We start from the raw sequence: 21,999 nt of genomic DNA on the forward strand, positions 1-21,999 counted from the left end.
TGTACGTTGGCCACCCGGAAATACCCGAGGCAGCCCCGGGCCTGAGGCGACGGGAGCGCGGCAGCGTACGCCTCCTGGGACCGAGCGGCACAGGCAGAGCGCGCTCCCAGCAAACGCGATGCTCATTGCACCGCTGGCCGTTACGTCACAGCCTCCTCCGCTTCTCATTGGGTGAACCCGTCCAATCACCTGACTTCTACATGGCCTATAAATAAGGGCGAGGAGAAGGCGGCGGTCCGCCATTTCGTGGACGCCAGGTCAGCGAGAGCATCTGCGGGAGCCGGGGGGGACCGGAGTGGGAAGCGGGAAGACCCATCCGAGGGTGTGTGGATTTGAGCGTCCGCATTCTAACCCCAGATTTCGGTAAGAGACCAGCGACTAAAGGAGTGTAGTGGGAAATGGCACTTAACAGGATCGCGGTGGGGCCAGGCCCAATGGCGCCAGCTTGAGACAAAGAGACGCCGCCGCCATTTTGTGACGTTCAGCATGGGGCGGTGGCGGGGGCTCCTGGCCCATCAGAGAATGGATCTCGGTCTCGAAGTGGAAGTGTTTATAATCTTCCTCTGTGCGGGGGTTGGTGGTGGTGAACTGAGAAGTGGGATAACCCGAAAGTTGAGGCTGGTGGGGGAGGTGCCGGTAACCGAGTTGTACTCCTGGCCGCGGCCTTTCGATTTATGGCGCCTTACACCCCCTCTCCACGTTTTCTTCGGAAGCGTAGGATTTTTTTTTCCAGTCACTAATAAGACTGGACCTTTCAGTCCGTATTACGTGGTGTGCGTACTTACGTCTATTTTCGTCATTTTAATTTGACTTTATACACTCTTACCACTTTTTTTTAACCGATTGGTCTTCTTGGAGCCGCATTGTTCTTGTACCAGCTTATTCCCTGAAACAGCTCACAGCTAAGTTTTTATAAAACCAATCTCCAGCAATGGTTTGGTCTCAGGACTCGTGGGGACAGGGTGGGGTCATGCAAATAAAATGTGTCTGGACTAGATTTTTTACTCGGATAAGCCCAGAGCGAAAGAACGTGATGTTTATGAGAAGCCCTTCAGCTGAGTTACCGGATTCGCTGCTCTTTGCAAAGGAATCCGTCCTACAAGTTGATTAAATTCGTTGTGAAAGTGACTTGGATCGAAGATTTATCAAATAGAAGACCCCAAAGTGCAGTAAATTTTTGCACTAAGAAATCTCCCGCCCCCGAAATTCATATAAGCTTCGTTGTGAAGTGTGTAATTAAGTGGGATTTACATTCTCAGTACTGTGTAACCAATATCTGTTTAGTTAGAAAACCTTTTTTGTTAACCTGTAAGGAGACCTATACCCAGTAAGCAGCTGTTTCTCATTTCCCTTGCCCTCTCAGCCCGTCCCTGGTCACCACTGATCTGTCTCTAGATTTACCTGTTGAATATTTTATATACATAGAATTGGAATGTGTGCGCTTTTGTGTCTGGATTCCTAACACTTGAGGAATGAAGCTGGTTAAGTTTCTGCTTATGGAGGCACATTAGTATTCCTTTTCTAGTGGCTTAGCCTTAACTATTAAGAAATGTTCGATTTGGTTTTTATGTCTGTAGGATTTGCTTCTGCACAAGTTACTCTACTTTTCCAACTGCCCAGATTGTAGTAAATGCTCCCATCAGTGCTCCCCCCAACCCCCAATTTTTCAAGAAGGCTTTTTGTTCTTAATGCATTTGTGCTTCCTGGTAGTTAGAAGTACAGATTAGAGAGAAATGGGTGTTTCAAGGGTAGTAATTGGTTTTTAGAATTTCAGCTTTCTTTTCTAAAGATGTTTTACACTATAGGTTATTGGGTACATGATTAACATTTGGGTATTTTTTATTACAGAAATGCATCGTGATTCCTGTCCATTGGACTGTAAAGTGTACGTCGGTAATCTGGGAAACAATGGTAACAAGACTGAACTGGAACGAGCTTTTGGCTATTATGGACCACTCCGAAGTGTGTGGGTTGCTAGAAACCCTCCCGGCTTCGCTTTTGTTGAATTTGAAGATCCCCGAGATGCAGCTGATGCTGTCCGAGAGCTAGATGGGAGGTAATTTAACGACTAATACTGATGATAAATATGTTGCTTGTGTTTAATATTTAAAATTCCTAGGTTATGTGACTTAAGATAGCTTCATGGCTATCTGAGGTTATTGTTAACAGAGACTTAACATAAGCCTTTTATGCAAAGAAACAGGAGTGTTTCATTGGAGATTGGTAAGAAGTCCTTTTTGTTCAAGTAGCCATTGAAGAAAAGTTTAACAGTCAATTGGCTGGATTTCCATGTTCAAAATGTGGTTGAAGCATTTGAATCTAAACTGCACAAAGTTGTCACCTGCGGTGTCACTTTTGAATTATTTCCTGAAACAACTGAAATCAGCTATCTTTTCAAATAAGAATGGCCACAAACTGATTATTGTAGTTGGATAATGGCTGCCTGGGCTTTATTGTACCTTTTTTGGGGGGGCAGGGGGAAATATTTAGGAAGTGTAGAATATTTAGCTATTTGTATGTGTTTGCAGTGTCACATTAATGGTTGAAAAGTAACACGAGGGGCGCCTGGGTGGCTCAGTCGGTTAAGCCTCCGGCTTCGGCTCAGGTCAGATCTCACGTTCCTGGGTTCGAGCCCCGCATCAGGCTCTGTGCTGACAGCTAGCTCAGAGCCTGGAGCCTGCTTCCAGTTCTGTGTCTCCTTCTCTCTCTGCCCCTCCCCCTCTCATACTGTGTCTCTGTATCAAAAATAAATAAAACATTAAAAAAAATTTTTTTTTAAAAAGTAACACGAGTCTGCCCTTTTCTCCCTCCTGCTTGTTGGAAAACCATTGGATTTCAGGCAACCAGGGGAAATGGTTAATCTTTAAGGCCCAAAAGTTAAGGGGTCTAAGGGTTGGCTGAAAAGCTGTCTGGAAGGTTATTTGTTGGGAGCAGATTGTAGAGACCGTTTTTTCCAGATTCCCCCCTTCCTAATCACTGTCCAAATAATGGTGGTTTATCTAAACAAATGTGGCACAATGAAGAGGTGGAGGATAACTTTTTTCGACTATTTTCAGCTGCAGTTTCTTAATGTGTCAGCTATGGTGTGATGATTGCGGGGAGACGGTAGTGTAAAATGGCCAAAATGCTTCTGTTCGCTGCCGTCGGCCTGAAGTATTGAGTTTGTGTGGGGAGGAGAAAACTACAGAGTAGTAAGATCAAGATCAGTAAGCAAGTGCTGGGATCTTGAAGTCCCAGCAAGATGTCAGATGAACTGGTTCTTTGAGGATGAATCCAGAGGTTTTCACATTTGTAACTGTTAACAAAGTAACATTGAGCCCAGTGACTAGACTCTTAACAAAGCATTAAAGCATAAGGAAGTTGGTTTTCTTTATTAGAAAAACCTTTTGCTATTAAGGATTCTCTGGACATTCAAGTGTGTACTTTGCAAAAACTACATAGGAGTGCTTTCTGTTTTAATATACTTGTTTTACTCTGAGTCTCAAATTTAGTAATGTTTCTTCCCTTAGAACGCTATGTGGCTGCCGAGTAAGGGTGGAACTCTCGAATGGTGAAAAGAGAAGTAGAAATCGTGGCCCACCTCCTTCTTGGGGTCGTCGCCCTCGAGATGATTATCGGAGAAGGAGTCCTCCACCTCGTCGCAGGTACTTGAGAGCGTGTTTAGAGGTATTGGTGTGATGGAGTAGCTAATAGGAGCAGGTATTTCTCTCAAAGTTTGTTGGTGGGTTTTAAACTTTGAAGAATCAGAGGTTTTTATGAAATATTTGCTGGGTGTAGTTTGGGGTATGTGAGTTGTGCTGAGTGTTGGCTTTTGTCTTTAGGTCACTGTTCATGTTGGTAGTCAGTAACTTCTATCTTGGATCTATCTTCTAGTTCATCTTCTAGTTGCATCTTTCCAAGTCTTCCCTTATACTTCAATTTAGGCCTTTTTCCATTTCTTGACTCCATAATGACAAACATTACATTCAACTCTAGCTCTTCACAAAAATGTGTTTTCTACTATTAGCACGATTGTAGTATTTATCAAGCAGGCAGCTGTTGTAATATTAAAACTGGTAAAGTAGAAATCATTCTGAAACTAACTTAAGTCACTGACCAATAAAGGGGGCTAAAAAAGTATTCCCAGTCATCTGTTCTTCAAAACCAAATAGGAGAGATTTCAGTTTTTTTATAATTGAAAATGGCATCATTCTTGGACCAGGCAGTATTGTCTGGATGCTAACTCCACATCTCCTCAAACCTCCAAAATAGTTTCTATAGGACTGAATTTACCTCTTACAGGTGAGTGAAGTCCTTCTAGGAGATAGGAGTTCAAAATCTTGCCCCTTTTGCTATTTTGAAAAACAAAACAACACACTGTTGCCCATCATAATAAAGAGTAATTGTTAGCTAAATAGATGGTTGTACTGATGGCTTGTTTTTCATTTTTTTTTTGTGCTTTTTGGTCCATCTATTAATAAAAATGAACCCCGTTACAGAGTCACCATCATGTCTCTTCTCACCACCCTCTGAGTCTGCATTAGCCAGTCAACTAGCCCTTTCAGCGTCATGTGACCAGCGCGCCCCATTCAGCTTGGCTGGTGTCGTTTCACATGACCCAGGCATGGCCAGTCGTCAGGTTGCACCGCCCTTTGGTTCCCGAGCATGCTGTTTTCTCTCAGCCTTCTCTCCAACCTTAACCAAATCGGCAGCAGCCACCTCGACCGCCCACACATTCCTGGCCAATCAGCTCAGCTGTTTATTTACCAAATGTCTTCACAACAACTACAGCAGCAGCCTTCGGCTAACAAAAAAGCAGGAAAAATCCACAACACCCCCTTCGCCAACCAACTAAATCCAACGCAACATCTGGCAAAACCTTTTCAGCAAATTCTTCCTGGCCGTCAGTCCGGCAGCCTCACCTCACCATTTCTAGCTTGTTGAAACCCAAAACTAGTAAGTTTTTCCTGCTTATACAGTTTACTGCTGGTTAAAATAAGGAGTAAGCGGCTTAAAGTAATTCTTTTTCTGGATCAAAGGCTGGCTGTGCATAATTGAATGGTAACGTACATATATATTGCTTGAATAAAACTTTTAAGGGTGATAGGGAACTCATAATGTAACTTAGATCTTCAGGTGAAACTTATTTGCATGTGTGAGATGCCAAACTAAAAAATTTTAATAACTCCTAACAGATTTAGCTTTCTTTTCTAGCAAAAATTGGTTGAATCCTATCACCTTTAAATGGTTTTACTAACAGTTTTCAAATTTTAAATTTTGGGGGTAAAGTGGGCCAAGCTGAGGTAATTTTAAACACACTTTAATGTGACGATCACAAATGCAGTTCTAATGTAGCACTTAATGGCATCAGTATTTACACCTAGCGCGTTTTCACCAAATTACACTATCCACCTGGTACCTAAGTCTTGTCATGGACTTATAGGTTTGCATGGGTTCCAAATACTGGTTTATGGTACTGTTTTTGGAACTACTTGTGGGACTATATTTTGGTGTGGTGTTTGGGTAGTGAAGTTAGTTTGACATGAAGTTTTGCATTGGACAGATCTGCTGTGAAGCATTCTTTGTTAAAGTGAATCCATGGTTGGAATACCTGCTTTTCACTTGAGCTTTTGGTTCCTTAATCCTTCTGTGCCTTTTTTTCTTTTCTGATTTTTTCTGGTTTTGGTTGTTTTTTGGTTTTTTTTTTTTTTTGTTTTTTTTGTTTTGTTTTGTTTTGTTTGTTTTTTTTTGGTTTTGGTTTTGGTTTGTTTTTGGACGATGGGTGCCAGTTCTTCCGGCACATTCACTGGGCCCAACAGTGAAATTGAAAAGTTGGGAAATGCCTCACCATAAATACTAATTGACAATTAGCCTAATTTTCCTGTTTCTGCTTTTAGATCTCCAAGACGGAGAAGCTTCTCCCGTAGCCGGAGCAGGTAAATTACTACTTTTTGGGCCACGTATTCAGAAAAGTGTTTCTGCTGTTCCTAAGCTGCTTTCCAAATGATGTGGTTAATGATAAAAGGCTGGCTTTACTAATGAATCAAGTAGTATATAGAGCCAGTGTTAATAAGTTGCATGAATGAACAAGCTTTTAGTGTTTGAAGACTTCTTAGGATATTTGTTGTGTATAATTCTGAATGGCCCTGTTTTTCTTGTTTTAGGTCCCTTTCTAGAGATAGGAGGAGAGAGAGATCACTGTCTCGGGAGAGAAATCACAAGCCGTCCCGATCCTTCTCTAGGTCTCGTAGGTAAGATCTTTTGATGACTTGATTGTTGATAAATGTACTAAAAACAGAAGTTGATCTTCTTAAGCCATTTTAATTATTTTTATTTTTGCCATAAAAATTTAAGTTGTCACTGAGTTGCATATGTAATTTCTGGTTTTCTGTCTTTTAGCCGATCTAGGTCAAATGAAAGGAAATAGAAGACCAGTTTGCAAGAGGAGTGGTGTACAGGAAATAACTTCATTTGACAGGAGTATGTACAGAAAATTCAAGTTTTGTTTGAGACTTCATAAGCTTGGTGCATTAAGATGTTTTAGCTGTTCACCTTTGTCTGTCTCTTGGAACAGTGTCACATAAAGATGTAATTCTCTATGATTTGAATGGATCATATGAGGCATGTAATATTAAGAATTGTTACTTTACAATGTTCCCTTAAGCAAAATTGAATTTGCTTTTTAGTCTTACATAGATTGATAATAAACCTCTTATTAATTCCTGCCCAGCTAAAGCTTGACATTTCACATTATGAAGACAAAACTAGTAAAAATTCAACAAAGTTTTTCCGTAGCTGAGATCGTAATTGAATAAGCAGTCTTTAAAAGCTGCTGTGAACACAAGCCAGCAGATAAAAATTAAGCTGCACTGTGGGACTAGGTTAGAGGTTTAAAATTAAGAAAAAGAATCCAACTAGTCTTTGTACTGGGCAGAGGTGGTCCAGTTGGTGTAGAATTGGAAGTTTCTTGTCAAGAAAGTTTTACTTTTGCTTTAGGTCATAAGTTCATTCTTAACACAATTGCTGTATATGAACACACAGCTCTTTGTAAACATTGTGTCTTTGGAAATTTGAAACTATTCAAGATATCAATGTCCTGCCAGTTTAAGGGTACATTGTAGAGCTGAACTTTGAGTTACTGTGCAAGATTTTTTTTCATGCTGTCATTTGTAATATGTTTGTGAGAATCCTTGGGATTAAAGTTTTGGTTACAAATTGTTGTTTAACCTGAAAGCCTGTTTTTCCTTGCAAAACTAAAATCTGTGAGCTTGGTATCAAGTCCAGGTATAACATTCCTATTGGAAGCCATACTTCTATTTTCTTGTAAAGTGCTTTTGAATTAATAAAATATTAGCATAATTGTGTAATAGTCAAACCCACTATTACCATAGTTCTTATCCCATGGAAATCTGTTGGTTACACAATTCTTAGAAGAAAACAATTGAGGCTGAAGGGAATTTTTGGTTGTCACCCAAGTGATTGTACTTAACCATTTTTTAGGAGTAGGAGCCAGTTCAAAGACCATTGATACTTTGTGACTAACATTTTAAAGTATAGCAACCTGGTGCATTATAACCCAAAGTGGCCCATAAAAAAGTCTTTATCATTAGCATGAGACCTTTCAACAAAGCTTTAAAAACTGCTTCCATTTTATATAATTCGAGGTATTGCATGGAAATTCTAAATTGATCCATCATGATGTAAAATTCACTATAGGATTCAAATGTAAGTGCAGAACCTAAATATGAAGGCATGCATTAACCTTCCTCTTAGAAATCCAGAGGAGTTGTAATTTTAAATTTTTGTGCAATTAGATTAAATCATAATGCAACAGTCTTTGTGGCTTAGTTTCCTTAAACGTGCTACTTACAGATTTGAATTATTTTATACTGACTTTAATTTGAAAGAAGTCCCTGCATTGAGTTCAGTCTGTAAAGATACTTTATAAGGCATAGGGCCTAAAGAAAATTATTTCCAGTGGTCCTTACTAACCTTTCATGCAGATACCAATGAAGAAAGATTGGTGTCACAAAGTAGAATTCAGATTCTGGAAAAGCCTTCTTAGAGAAGATCCTTAAGACTTTTGATGTACTGGGAGCTCTTTTGGGCCTTTTTGTCTTCTGGCATTTCCTCATAGCTTTTTAAAATTTATTCAGACCAAGGCAAGATCGTAAGGTCATGGAAGTAATAGGGTATATCAATAACATTGGACATTGATAGGGGCGTTTTTGGCAGTATACAACTTGCAAAGTCTTAAATTAGGTTTCTGTTGTAAGAAAATAGGTTATGGGTCTAATGTGGCTTATACAGAACCTAAGGTAAAGTTGATCTCAGGGAGTTTATCCTGCCTGACTTCTAGGCCAAACTTGGAATCAAGGTTAACCGGAAGTCCCCGCAGTTTTATGGCTTGTGACAAAAAATATGGAGGATAGACTGTTAAAACCTTAACATTGCACATTTAGCTGTGGCCATTAAAAGTTCTGGCTACTGTAATTTCAAAAATTAAGTTTTATTAGCCAGTTTTGTCCTGTGTCCTGAGTGGAGTGTAATGCTTCCTGCAACAGGTCAGTCACAAAAACTGACCTCTCGTGTGGTGACTACAGATGTTCACTAGAGGCCACTGTTAATCCTGGGTGATTAAGGAAACAGAAGGACTTTTTGAAAATTCTTTCTCAGAGCAATTATCTATGGTTATCATCTCATTGTGGGTTATTTCAGACCTTCATGTCTTAAGTAGAAAGGTGAAGATCAATTAGCCAGAGAAATTTGAATTTTATCAGATTGTAGATACTTCTCTACTGTTTATATACTTTTAATCTTACAAAGGTGTAATGAGTTGATGGCATCTCTTTTCATTAGACTATTCTGGATGAGCAGTCCTGGTTTTTATTTAATATGGTTCATATTAGTACAGTGCTTTATCAGGAATGGTGTCAGTCATAGAAGTTTTTTAAAATACAGCCTGATTCCAGGTTCATATACTTTTTTTTTTTTTTTCCCCCCAGTAATTAAGCACTGTAATTTGAAGAGTTTTAGGTGATAAACATCCCTGGTTAAAACCACTGGTTTAGTACTTTGATTTTGTTTTCAGAATCCTCAACATGATTTAGTTGACAGATCTAGTTGGTGGTAATGTCTTCCAGTTGTATATTTTTGTATTAGATTTGCCTTCTGGTTTTTCTTTTTCTTTTTTGAGAAAAGTCTTTTTTATAATTAAAGTAGCTGAAGAAAAACTGGGTTGGAGTATATTTTTATCAAAACAACTGATAGTGTTGAATTCAGTTTCCTATGCCCACACAAATTTTCATCCTATTAAAGAGTCCTTGGATACTCAAAAGAACTCAGTTGGACAGCGCACTTGAGGTTCTAAGAAGAGATTGAAATTTTGTCTTTTGATAAACCTAGTATAACTGCTTATTTTGGTTTTATTGGGATTACATAAATTCGTGATACTGTTTTTAGACTCCTTTAATATCCCAGTTCTTGCTAATTATTCAGAACACATAATAGCCAAAAGGTTTCCCAAGCTAACATGAAATACATGTATTGTAATACTTGGTTTTTCCTCCATTCTTTGTGACTTAACACATTGTGTATTATGATTGTTTTACTGAAGTCTTTGAATGGGATCATTTCGTGCCTTTGCTACTTGGTTCCTAGTCATTTGGAAAGGTTCTTATGTGGAGAATATTTCACTATTTCCAGAGCACAGTGGAACTTTGCAGAAAAATAGTTCATAGGTGACTTTTCCCTTCTTTCTTTATAAGTAATTCCTGTGCCTGATAAGGGACTCAAACTCATGACCTCAAGTCGTCCTTCCTACCCACTGAGCCAGCCAGGTAGGTACCCCTAACGCCCTGCCTATAAAGTCCTATTCACCTGTAAGTGGCACCTTTGTTTCAGTAGGTATCTTTGAGATTTTGTATGGGCCAAGTCAGCATCCTTTGAAGGGGAGAGTTTTACCACCCAAACTGCAAATCAAAGCCAAGGGGGGGAGTTGCTTAATGCTGCCCTATTTTGTGTGTTATTTGGAAAAGGAAATGGAAACCATCAATATAAAAAGTTACTTCCTGACAGTTAAGAATTTTTGAATAACTACCTCAATATAATTTTTAAATCCTTTTAAGCTTAAGCAGCTGGTGACTCCACCCATTCCAGCTGGCTCTCTGCCTCCAGAATTTCTTTATAGATAAAAAAAACCTTAGGTTTCAACAAGAGCAGCACTTTACAAATAATATCAAGTTGCAGTGTTAATTTGTCATTTAATTGTTGTGTCCTTTTTTCCTATGATAGTCCAAGACCCTGGGACTTAGTGGAATGGGGTACAGGGATACACCTAGCTGCTCAGTACTTAGAAAGTATTTGTTCGACCTGAGTTCAAGAGTGAGACCTAAGCTTCACTAATTTCTTGGTGTTTCACCCGTTTTGGGTTAGAATGACTTACGAGTTGGTGGTGTAGGGCTTCATGTGGTCTCAGGGAAAGGCTTTTGGGCATGGAGTGAGGTGTACTTGAGGGATCTTTGAAAAGTCCCTTAGCAACAGAGCAAAGTGAATTGGGTCAGATGGCAAGGTGTTATGGGGACTAAAGTTAGAGCTGAATGATAAGCAAAGGCATAAGGAATTGGATAAAGTAAGGAGTACCTTCATAAAGCAGAGGTTGGGAGGGTAAGCACTTGAATGTGCAAGCTGTACTAGGGAGGTGAGGGAATTCTAGAACTGAAATAGGAGTAGTTTGAAGTCCAGCTTTTTGACTTTCCTTCAGTTGCACTGCCAGATAAACAGGTGTTGGGTAACTTGTGCAACATTGTCCTGGCAGGACCTGGAGAAGTTGGGAGTATCTGACTCCCATTAATAGCTGGCTCCTGCGTTCCATCTGTCAGATTGAGTGGGGACAAGAAATTGAACTGGTAGTCCTGGTTGGACTTGAGTTAGTTGGCAATGTATATAACCATCCACCTGACATGAAATTGGCTCATCAGGAGTGAACTTTGGAGCAGAAACTGCCCTCTTAGAGGGTAGTAAGGAGTGGATGAACACCTATCATTTGGGGGGTGGGCAGGACCCCAAGCTTTAATGGTAACTGCCTTAGAGTGCTGGGCGCTTAGGTGAGGACACTGCAGTGGTCAGGAAAGAAGTATTTGAGTACCCTGCTGCTAAACAGACGGGCTGCCTTCTGTGATGTTGAACCACTTGAGGTGAATACCACAGGGGAGAAAGTTCCCTACACATTCCTCATCCTGCTACACAGTGTGTTTATAACCCAGGCTGGCCTTGACTCGAAGCCCTTGTATTCTATTCTACTGCACATGGGCTTTATCAACCCCTTAAGATGCTATTTCCTTGTCTGTCATTCAGTGATTGTCAGGATTTGGGGCTGCTTATTTTGAGAGGGGTGTGGAATCCCAAGCAGGCCCAGCACATTCTGCACAGAGCCTGATGTGGGGCAACAAACTCAAGAACTGAGATCATGACCTGACCCTCAAGAGTTGGATGCTTAACTGAGCCACCCAGGTACCACTGGGGGCTCTTTTTAATTGTAAAACCTATTCATGGTAAAAAAAAAAAAAAAAAAGTAAATTGTACATGACCTCCAGTTTTACAGGTAACCTGTTAGAGGTCCCCCACCCCCAAGAAAGTTAGGTACATGTGATGAACAAGTACTTATTTTGAGAGGGACAGAGCATGAACAGGGGAGAGACCAAATCACAAGCAGGTCTCATGCTGTCTGCAGAGCTGGGTGCAGGGCTTGATCTCTGGAGCCAGGAGTCAACCAACCAACCAAGCCACCCAGTCACCCCATGATGAGCAAATACTACACACCAAGAGATGCTAACCATGTGTTCAGCGCTTCCTTTTTTACACACCTGAAGCCCGCATATCTGAAGTGTATATACTAAATACAGCACAGGCCATTCTGTGGCCAGGTGCCACAAACAGGATTCCTTGCAAAGGATCACTGAATGTCCATGTTGTCCTTGTCTGTAGAAGACAAGCTGTGCCCTTGTGAAGATTGTCCCTGATGTTGTGCAATTGTTTGTGAGTGGTGTGAAGCTATGGCTAGTTGCTATGGTCACTCCAGTCTCCTGGTCTTGACATCACCCTCGTTTTAACTCGAATGTGAGAGCAACGTTGGGTGTGTGGCATTTTATAGGCAAGGACCAGTAAATTTGAGGGGCCTTTAAACTTTTGTATAAAGTTTGAGAGAGAGAAAGGCTGAGTGGGAGAGGGGCAGAGAAAGAGGGAAAGAGAATCCCAAGCAGGCTCCATATTATCAGTCCAGAGTCTGATGGGGGACTCAAGTCCACAAATCATGAAATCATGACGTGAGCCAAAGTTGAATGCTTAACCAAGGTGCCTCGTTAACTATCAACCTAATAGAGAAGGCGGCACAATTTATATATTTATTTTATGAGACAGAGCATGAGTGTAGGAGGGGCAGAGAGAGGGAGACACAAAATAAGAAGCAGGCTCCAGGCTCTGAGCTGTCAGCATAGAGCCCAACACGGGGCTTAAACCCATGAGCCACAAGATCGTGACCTGAGCCAAAGTTGGGACTGAGCTACCCAGGTGCCCCCCTCTTTTATTTTTCTTTCATTTTTAATGGACTCCTAGGGGGAACACTGCAGAATTCCATGGCTGGACAAGGCTATTGCAGATTCAAGAGAGCACCTTTTTCTGGCTTCAAAACCGGGTTGCTCAAGTTAGAGGAGTCTTGTGCAACATTTCTTATTTGTTGGGGGGGAAAAGCAGGCCCATCTCAATGATTACTTAGATTTTGACAGAGGACTTGTTGATTGAAGCTATTTAAAGTCTTTTGAGAGAGTGTTAAATTAGAATTTTTTAATCAGCATGGAGCCTGCCATGGGTTCAATCTCATGATCCTAAGATCGTGACCTGAGCCAAAATCAAGAGCCGCATTTTAACTGACTGAGCCACCCAGGAACCCTGATTAAAGCTACTTAATTGTTCATTAGCAGCTGCCGTCTACTGACCTGGAAGATTGTTCCATTCTTTAGATGATTATAATTAATTCTCAACAGGTGGATGAAAAGAAAGGTTAAGTACTTACGACGTACATCCGTCCAAGACTGGTTCCTAAACTAGGACTATCTTTTTGGATTTGACGGCAGTTAACCAGAAGAAAATGATGAAGATAATTAGCCATCGTCCCACTTTACTGAGGAGACTGAAGTACAGAGATGGCTGGGCAAGTGGTCCAGGACTGCAGCCCGGTAGTGACGGAGCTGGAGTGGTGTAGCCCAGGTTGCAGGACCAGGTGTGGGTTAACTGGAAGGGGTCTTAGAGTCCATAATCCCAGTCCTATGGTGAGAGGGGAGAAGGTGGGTTTGCTCAAGGTCACGCAAGGAAACCTTGGCTGGGACAAGGACTGCCCCAAACAGCGAATCCAATGCTAGTTTCAGGGAGCAGCATAAAGTTAAGGTCTTCAGGCTTTGAAGCCAGTAGCTAGCATTGGAATTCTGGCTTCCTTGCTTCTAGCTCCTGACTTTGGACCAACTACATAATCTCTAGGGTTTCATGTTCTCATCCATAGAAAAGAAATAGAAAGGAAATAGAAAACAACTACTTCCTATCAATATCTTGAGAAGGTAGTACTGTGACATATAGGTGTCACTCAAATGGCATGGCACACTGCTTAGTAAGAGCTGTTATGTGGGAGGCTCACACTTGTATGCACCAAGGAATGGCGTTTCAGTGAAATTGACTCTTTACGGTGCTGGGTAGGGAAGAGTGGTCCCAATTCATTCTTAAATTCCCCAGTACATACTGGCAGTGTGTTTCCACTGACCCTGGACCTGGACCTTTACCAACTTTTGAGTCTCTTGTCCAGTTAGAAGGGATTGATTTAAGGGGTCCAAGGTTAAGAGAGACCTCTGTGGTTGAAAGGATCTAGGCGGATTTCAAGAACGGAGCTTCTGAAGTCACAGGGATATAGGGAGGTGGGAAAGATAGGATGAAGGGTTAAACCTTAAAAAAGGTTCATCTCTGGTATTAGCTAACAAAACGAAAACAAAAACAAACACCTATGGGTTTTCAGGGGTGCCTGGGTGGCCCAGGTGGTTCAGTGTTGCTTGATTTCTGCTGACAGTGCAGAGCCTGCTTGAGATTTTCTCTCTGCCCCTCTTCCACTTGAGCACACATGCACATCCTCTTGCTCAAAATAGATAGACAGACTTAGGAAAAATAAATAAAAATGGGTTTTCAAATGAGCCTAGTCCAGTGTGGACTCGAATTTCCATCTTTTGGCTGTGTGCTTGGGGGCAAACCACTTACTTAATTTCTGTTTTGTAAAGGTGGGGATAATAAACCAGACCTAACATGGTATTATGGATGAGTCTGCATGTCAGTGACTTTCCACCCTTTGCCTACACATTGGAATCACCTGGACAACTTCTGAAAACCACTCACACCTGGACCGTGGTTCCCAGAGGTCCTGATACAGTTTGAGGTGGGAACTTGGTGGTGATTCTAAAGAGCAGTAAGAACTAAGATCTACTTCTGATCCCACAGTCCTACTGGTCTATTTGTCTTTTTCTTGCTCCAGACCTCCCTTATATATGGAACAAAGCCCATCCATGCCCTAGGCCTTCAATCCTGCCCCCTGGCCAGACCCTCTGCCCATCCCTGTTCTTGTCTCTCTTTTTTTTTCCTTATTTTTTTATTTAAAAAAATTTTAAGAGACACAGACAGCGCGAGCAGGGGAGGGTCATAGAGAGGGAGCCGCAGAGTCTGAAGACAGGCTCCAAGCTCTGAGCTGGCTGTCACACAGAGCCCGATGTGGGGCCCAAACCCACAGACTGTGAGATCATGACCTGAGCCAAAGCCAGATGCTCAACCGACTGAGCCTCCCAAGCACCCCTGTCCTGGCCTCTTAAATCTTGCACGGAGAAGCAGCCATGGTTCTGTTTCTGGAGCGAGGCTGTGGAGCTGACTAGAACTCCAGAGCTCCGCAGCCACCTGCTCTGGTGTGCCCTAACACCTGGATGCCTTCGCTTGAGCCTTCGTTCAGCACATTCACATTCTGGTGTTGGGGACACCCCCCTTGAGCAAGGTGTGGAGAGAAAAGGTAGACAGACGGGAAGGGAACTCAAATTATTGTACGCCAAGCACATGCATGGTGCTTTTTCTCATCAGCTCCATGATATTGGGGTTCTTATTTCCCATTTCCTCAGATAGGGACAGCAAAAAAAAATACTGTAATGATCCTTGACTGTTCGGAAGTGAAGTCCATTTTCTATGTTCATTATTTAAAGAAAAACATCATGATGAAGCCTTAACTAACATAAAGGAAAGCATTTTATTAAAGGCATGTATTTCTTTATGAAAGTCAGGTGTAACTGCCAAAAGATGTAAGAAGTCGGATGCCTGAACCTGCTTGAAGCCATTCTTGCAGGAAAATAAGAGTGAATGCATATGCAGACACCTCGAGCCAGGAAGTAATGATAGATTCATTCAGACTTACTTGAATATGATAGGAGAGGAGGAAATCAGCCCGATCGAGCTAAGGCTAACATGGCAAGACGACAGGCGGCTGAATTGGAGAAATGAGGAAATACCGTGTTCTCACAGCTGTGCTGGGCCTTCACACTGTCGTGTCAAAAGTAACTTCCCCATTCGAACACGGAGCAGGGGGAGGGGATTAAAGGACAAGCACCTGTTCCATAGGTTTATGTTGTCTTCGGTGAATTGATACATGGAATGTGCTCAACACAGTTCCTGGCACCGAAATACTATGTCAGTATTGAATAGCACATATCCCTCGATGGAAAGGGAATCACTGGATTAGGAAAAATTGAGTAGTCTGAATGCACAGGGCAATTATTTCTAGACAATGTCTTTATTCATTCTCTCTACATTGGCCTTATCCAGGCACGGTCATTGGCCCAGTCCCACAGACTTGGGCAGTCTTGTGTGTGCCAGACATCTGGTCTCTCTGTCCCCTTCCCCTAAAGCAGGTTATGCTCCATGACCAGTGTGACAGTCATAAAAACACCACATCAATTCCCCCAACCGCCCTCCAGGAGGCAGTACTACCCCATTGAGAATACGGGGCCGAGTCTTTGCCTGAGGTCACACATTTATTGCTTGGTAGAACGGAGACTTCATCGACTCCAGAGTCCTTCCCACCATACAAGAACAAGAGAGACGGTAATAAATACAAGAGTGAGAGTAAGCATTCCTTGCACGCGCGTGTCGGTGTTCTGATGTTTTAGATATACCTCCCACCAGTTCATGTAAACCTCACCACTTGAGGGAGGTTCTGCTCTCTCATCTTGCAGATGAAGAAACAGAGGCTTCGGTCCAAGACCCATGTTAAGTGTTTTGTGTAGAAGAGGTGGTACTTGGGCTAAGTGCTGAAGGGTGGGATTTGGATACAAAGCTGGCTGTACACACGGAAAAGCCTCACGCATCAAAGTAAAGGCAGAAGGTTTCAAGTTTCTCGTGGACAAGTTCAAGGCCCTATGAATTTGTTCAGGGTTTCGAATTGGAGATTAGTGGAAAGTCAGAGCCAGAGGAAAATTTAGAGGTTATTGGGGATGGTGATTTTCAAAGTTGAAAACTAGCCCAGTGTATTTTTGGAATGAAGTCCTCTATAAGAATAATAAAATACATAAAACGATTTAGATGATATTGCTATAAAAAGTGTAAGTTCTGATGGATAATACCGACTTATAAAAACAGGAAAAGTAACATTTTGATGAATGCAGTCTTAGATTGACCTCAGAACTGATTTTCTCCCGGATTTTGGTGGTAGAAGTAAATGCAAATGATTACATTTTAAACACATGTTGCAATTTCAGAAGTGACAGGAAGAATCTACCTCCAAACAACACTAACTTCAGCACATTAATATGCATATGGTTGAATAGGTTTTATCTTAAAAAAAATACTTTTACAGGGCGCCTGGGTGGCTCAGTCTGTTAAGCGTCTGACTTCGGCTCAGGTCATGATCTCACAGTTTGTGGGTTCGAGCCCCGCATCGGGCTCTGTGCTGATAGCTCAGAGCCTGGGGCCTCCTTCAGATTCTGTCTCCCCCTCTATCTGCCTCTCCCATGCTCATCTTCTGACTCTTTCTGTCTCTCAATAATAAAAACATTAAAAAATGTTTTAAAAACTTTTAAGAGACGTGTTCAACCTATGGGTATATATTTGAGACACAATCAAATGTGAGACTCATGCTGCACGGATGAGAATTTCTTCTGCCGCCCACACTGCGACTCCGCAGATGGAAAGCTTGCCGTGAAGGGGTGTGGGGGAATCACTCAGACTCATGGAGCCCAGCTGAAGCCATCTCCCGGCACCTGGCCTCCTGACTCCTGGCCCAGAGCTCCTCTGAGTGACCCGTCATGACATCTGGTACAGCAGCGTGCCGCCACCTGGCTGTTCAACCCCTCACCCGAGAGGGCCCTGGCCGCTTGCCCATGTCGCTGGCAGATAAAGCCTCAGACAGAGAGCAAACAGTCCGTGGCTCCAGGAGTCGGTGCAGGTCAGACTCAGGCGATGGTTTGTGTTGCTGCCGGCCTCAAGGCTGGTCCCCGGATCCTCCGCTCTGCTATATCACTTCCCTTACTGTGGCCAGGTTGGGACTCCTGAGCGGACAGGCAGACACCTGTGAGCGTAGCAATGGTACCGGTTTTCCAGGCGGCCGAGGGCCTTACCCGCCCCATTCCTCTGGGCGGCTCAGACGTTGCCCCACCAGCCTGGGGTTCAGTATCAGGGTGGGGCAGTGTCGCGGGGTGGGGTGCTGTGGGGCCGGGGTGCAGACGTGCTGGCGGCAGGTGGCGACTCGGGCTTGGGAGAACAGGTGGGCTGCCTCCCTCCCTGCCCCCACCGCTGCCTCCGGGATTTCAAAAACACCATTTATCAGTATTTGCCTTTTGAAAGAAGCAGTCTGCTTACGAATGGCAGGACATTTCGAGATGTAACTGGCTCTTTTTTCTTTCTTTTTTCAGAAAAGCATTACTATTAAATCATTATTAGAAGATGTTTCTTATCACGGTATAATCAGAGATTTTGTTTAGAGACTGCATTGTGTTGCTGCTGAAGAGACTACTACTTGCAAACTGCTTTGATACAGAAACAAATATTTTTTTAAAATTTTTTATGTTTATTTATTTATTTTGAGAGGCAGAGAGAGAGAATCCCAAGCATGCTCTGCACTGCCAGCGTGGTGCCTGATGCGGGGCTCGAACTCACAACCACTAGATCGTGACCTGAGCCGAAACCAAGAATGGGACGCTTAGCCAACGAGGCACACAGGTGCCCTTGAATTTAATTTTAAAATATTTGTTCCTGGGGCACCTCTCTCTCTCCCTCTCTCTCTCTGCCAAAAATAAATAAACTTAAAAAAAAAAAAAGGAAGTGCAGACACAAAAACCCCTGGCTGGACACAAGACTGTTATTTAATCATAAATTAACCTGACCATAACGGGTGGGGGTGGGGAGCAGTTTCCCCGGAGCGTTGGTCAGACGGGGAAGGCTTTTCTCAGAGGCTCTGTGGTCCTGTTGCAGGAAAGGAAGAAGGTTCTGCTTTTCCCAGAGTTGGAGGTCTGACCTTGACAAGAGTGCTGTGCACTTGAACACCTGCTCCTGGCGCATCACCAGGGCCTCACGATGGCAAAGCCACTGACTGCTCTGGGAACTCAGTCTTTGCAGCGGGGAAGGGGTGGCCACACCGCTTCCATTCCAGGCTTGTTAAGACAGAAACCTGGGGTAACAGCGTGTAAAGCATCCACAAAGGCGCCTGGTGCAGAGGAGGCCCCGAAAGTTGCCGAGCTCAGCATTTCCCCTCACATCAGCTCTATCCCATCCCCTTTAATTACTCACATTTAATTCAAAGGTAATCCATGATCGTGGTAGAAAAATTATAGAACACAGAACAAAAAGAGAATGAAGTGAATCAATAGCTTCTGGTTTTTGTAAGTATTTTTGGGTTTTTTTTTTGTTGTTGTTGTTGTTGTTGTTGTTTTTTTAATCCTGTTCCCTTGGGGCACCTGGGTGGCTGTCGGTTAGTGTCCAGCTCGGGTCGTGATCTCACGGCTCAGTTTGTGAGTTCACGTTTTGCATCTGGCTTTCTGCTGATAGCGCGGAGCCTCCTTCGGATCCTCTGTCTCCCTTGCTCCCCGCACCTCCCCCACTCTCTCTCTGGCTCAAAAATAAATAAAAACATTAAAAAATAATAAATCCTGTTTTCTTTATTTTGTGTGTGTGGAGTAGGACTTTCTTCATTTGTGTTTAGAGGTTGTTAGGAAGGTGATATCATGGCCCCATTTCACAAATGAGGAAACTGAATTCCAGAAAGAGGAAGTGCCTTCCCCAAGGTCACAAAGATAGTAGGAAGGTTAAGCCGATATTTAAACTCCCAGCTTCCGAGTCCAAGCCCAGCACCACATGTGTCAGGACCAGGAGGGGCCTCATAGGTGCGTCTCAGACACCTGTCCCTTGCAGGGAACCTGTGCCCAAGATTTCACATTCCCCACTGAAGACGTGGCCTGCCCAGTCCTGCCGTCCCAGGAATGGGCAGGGTATCAAAAAAACAACCTACTTAGGCGGGGTTTTTAGGCCCCTCGGCTTTCTTCGCCACGTTGGGCGCTGGTCCTTAGGCCTGCTGTCATTCTGAGCCTGTCCTTCACGATAAGGTGTGCTCTAACCCTGTGTTTGCGTTTTTCTGGCCTAGCTGGCTGTCTTGGGGCTCCCAGCACATACTTCTCTTGTTTTCTAAAAGAAGCGTGCACTGTTTCCATGACTGTGGTGACAAATGTTTCCACGGTTAAAATTGTGTGTTGAGGTGGAGGTCAAGTGGATGGTGGGCAAATTGTTTCCTGAAATCGACCACGATAAGTCTAAAGAATGCCAAGAAGATAAGGACATCAGCCCGTGAACGCGAACTGTGTGATGACTGTAAGTGCATGTGTGACGGAGGCCTGCCCTGGCCTGGCCCGAGGGGCCGCAAAGCAGTCTCCTGTGGCAACATGGCGGCAGGTCTGCTAGCGCCGGAGGTCAGGGGCAAGACGACAGGAGACCTGCATGTCCTCGGTTTGCACATCTGTAGGAGGGGGCAGCTGAGCTAGCGGTGGCTCACGTGGCGGCCTGCGCCCCTCCGTGCCTTACCCAGGGCAGAAGGACCGCAGTGCTCTTCCTTCCATCGGAGCTCTGACTCAGCCTCCCCTCCTGCTTCAGGCGGAGGTGGGCCCTGAGAGCCAAGTTCACCACGCTGGGGCCCGAAGGCCCACAAGGCCCTTTCTGGCATTGGCATTCTAGGATTTGGTAACTCCCCCAAAAGAATGAGGTGGTTTCTTTGTAAAGATGGCAGGTCCAGACAGACAGTCCTCTTCCCAGAGGGGAAAGGAAAAATGTTAAAATGAACGCAGTGGAGGACAATTTACCTGAGGCCCTGTCAGGCATTTCTGTTCACCAAGGATCAGGCAACTGTTAGCACTCGGTCAAGACTGGAAGAGTCTCTTAAAACTTCGTGGTCATACAACTCTGTTCAGAGTTGCTGCCCATTGTACAGATGTGGAAACTGAAGCCAACTCAGCCCAGAGGAAGTGACACAGTTGGGACTAGAACCCAAGGCCTAACTCCTCAGGCCCATGCTCTTCCAGCACATCCCAGCCAAATGTGTATGCTAATAACGGCTCTGACCTTGGGATTCAGGGCATCTCAGGGGCTGCTTGGTGCGCATGGACAGCCATGAAAGCCCAGGAGGAAGCAGGTGCTTCCTCAGAAGGGGTCACGTACAGGGGAAGGATGCCGACAAAGACCGAAAAGACCACCAGGACCAGCGGCCGTCTCCACAACGGCCCCTGGGTCACCGCCCATCAGAGCAGCAGCGAGAAGGTTTTGCGTAACATCGGGACATTGCACACCGGGAACTGAGGTCCTGTGTCTGTCCGTGGCGGGAAGGGCACGGCAGTCAGAGTCTGGAGACCCGGATTTGGCTCCTGGCACTACTACTCTGCAAGCCTGGGCAAACTGCTTCGCTCCTTGAACCCTGGTCTTGTATCTGTAAAATGGAATTAATTACACTACTTCATAGGGTTATTATAGGCTTTAAATAAAAACAGCAATCACCTTACTGAACGCTTCGTAGGTGCCAGGCACTGTTCACCTGTGTTAACTTATTTAATCTTCACAGAAACCCTCAGACAGTAGGTGCTATTGCTATCTCCATTTTTATTTAAAAATTTGTTTTGAAGATTATTTATGTTGAAAGAGAGAAAGCATGAGTGGGGGAGGGGCAGAGAAAAGAGAGAGAGAATCTCAAGCAGGCTTTGCACTGTCAATGCAGGGCCCAACATGGAGCTCGAACTCACGAACCTTGAGATCATGACCTGAGCCGAAGTCAGGGGCTCAACCGACTGAGCCACCCGGGGAACTCCTATTTTTTAAACATTAAAAACAATGATTTTTAATCCTTATTTATTTTTGAGAGAGAGAGAGACAGAGCAGAAGTGGGGGGAGGGGCAGAGAGAGAGGGAGACACAGAGGCTGAAGCAGGCAGGCTCTAGGCTCTGAGCTGGCAGCACAGAGCCAGAGTCGAGGCTCGAACTCACGAACCTTGATATCATGACCTGAGCCTAAGTCAGGCACTCAACCAACTGAGCCACCCAGGTGCCCCTAAACATTTTTTTAAGATTTTAATCTCTACACTCAATGTGGGGCCGAACTCACAACCCCGAAATCAAGAGTTCCACGCTCTGCTGACTGGGCCAGCCAGGCACCCCACCATCTCCATTTTAAGAATGAAAAGTAATTTATCCAATGTCACATAGCATAGATAAGCATATTTATCTTAGATAAATAAATTCTAGGGCTGGTGACTCGTAGACAACAGCTTTCAAAGACTGTTGAAGGTAGAAGAAACCTCAGAAGGGCCCTGGGTTAACCTCCCACTTACGGGATGAGGACACCAGGGGTCAGAGGGTAAAAGCCCTGTCGGAGCTCTTGGTTAAGGCTGGCAGAGCTGAGGCGAGGACCTGGGCCTGCGGGGCGGCCATG

General features: G+C 43.8%; 1 protein-coding gene and 1 long non-coding RNA gene across 2 annotated transcripts in view; one reads left to right on the top strand and one right to left on the bottom strand.

The window, feature by feature from the left end:
• Nucleotides 1–21,999, bottom strand: part of LOC115295583 — a 61,043-nt gene that overhangs the window by 769 nt on the left and 38,275 nt on the right. The gene's annotated exons all lie outside the window — the stretch shown is intronic.
• SRSF3 (serine and arginine rich splicing factor 3) lies at nucleotides 225–7,358 on the top strand. Its single transcript, XM_029943595.1, has 6 exons — nucleotides 225–363; nucleotides 1,849–2,056; nucleotides 3,510–3,644; nucleotides 5,877–5,915; nucleotides 6,144–6,230; nucleotides 6,379–7,358. Exons 2-6 carry the CDS (start codon nucleotides 1,851–1,853, stop codon nucleotides 6,404–6,406), a joined length of 495 nt encoding a protein of 164 aa, XP_029799455.1. The 5' UTR covers nucleotides 225–363; nucleotides 1,849–1,850; the 3' UTR covers nucleotides 6,407–7,358.

Source organism: Suricata suricatta, chromosome 7 (assembly GCF_006229205.1).
Source record: "Suricata suricatta isolate VVHF042 chromosome 7, meerkat_22Aug2017_6uvM2_HiC, whole genome shotgun sequence".
NCBI lineage: Eukaryota > Metazoa > Chordata > Mammalia > Carnivora > Herpestidae > Suricata > Suricata suricatta.

Coding starts and splice junctions, on each gene's coding strand:
- SRSF3 (XM_029943595.1), top strand. CDS start 1,851: ATGCATCGTGATTCCTGTCCATTGGACTGTAAAGTGTACGTCGGTAAT. Junction 2,057..3,509: donor GTCCGAGAGCTAGATGGGAG/GTAATTTAACGA, acceptor TTCTTCCCTTAG/AACGCTATGTGGCTGCCGAG. Junction 5,916..6,143: donor TTCTCCCGTAGCCGGAGCAG/GTAAATTACTAC, acceptor TTCTTGTTTTAG/GTCCCTTTCTAGAGATAGGA.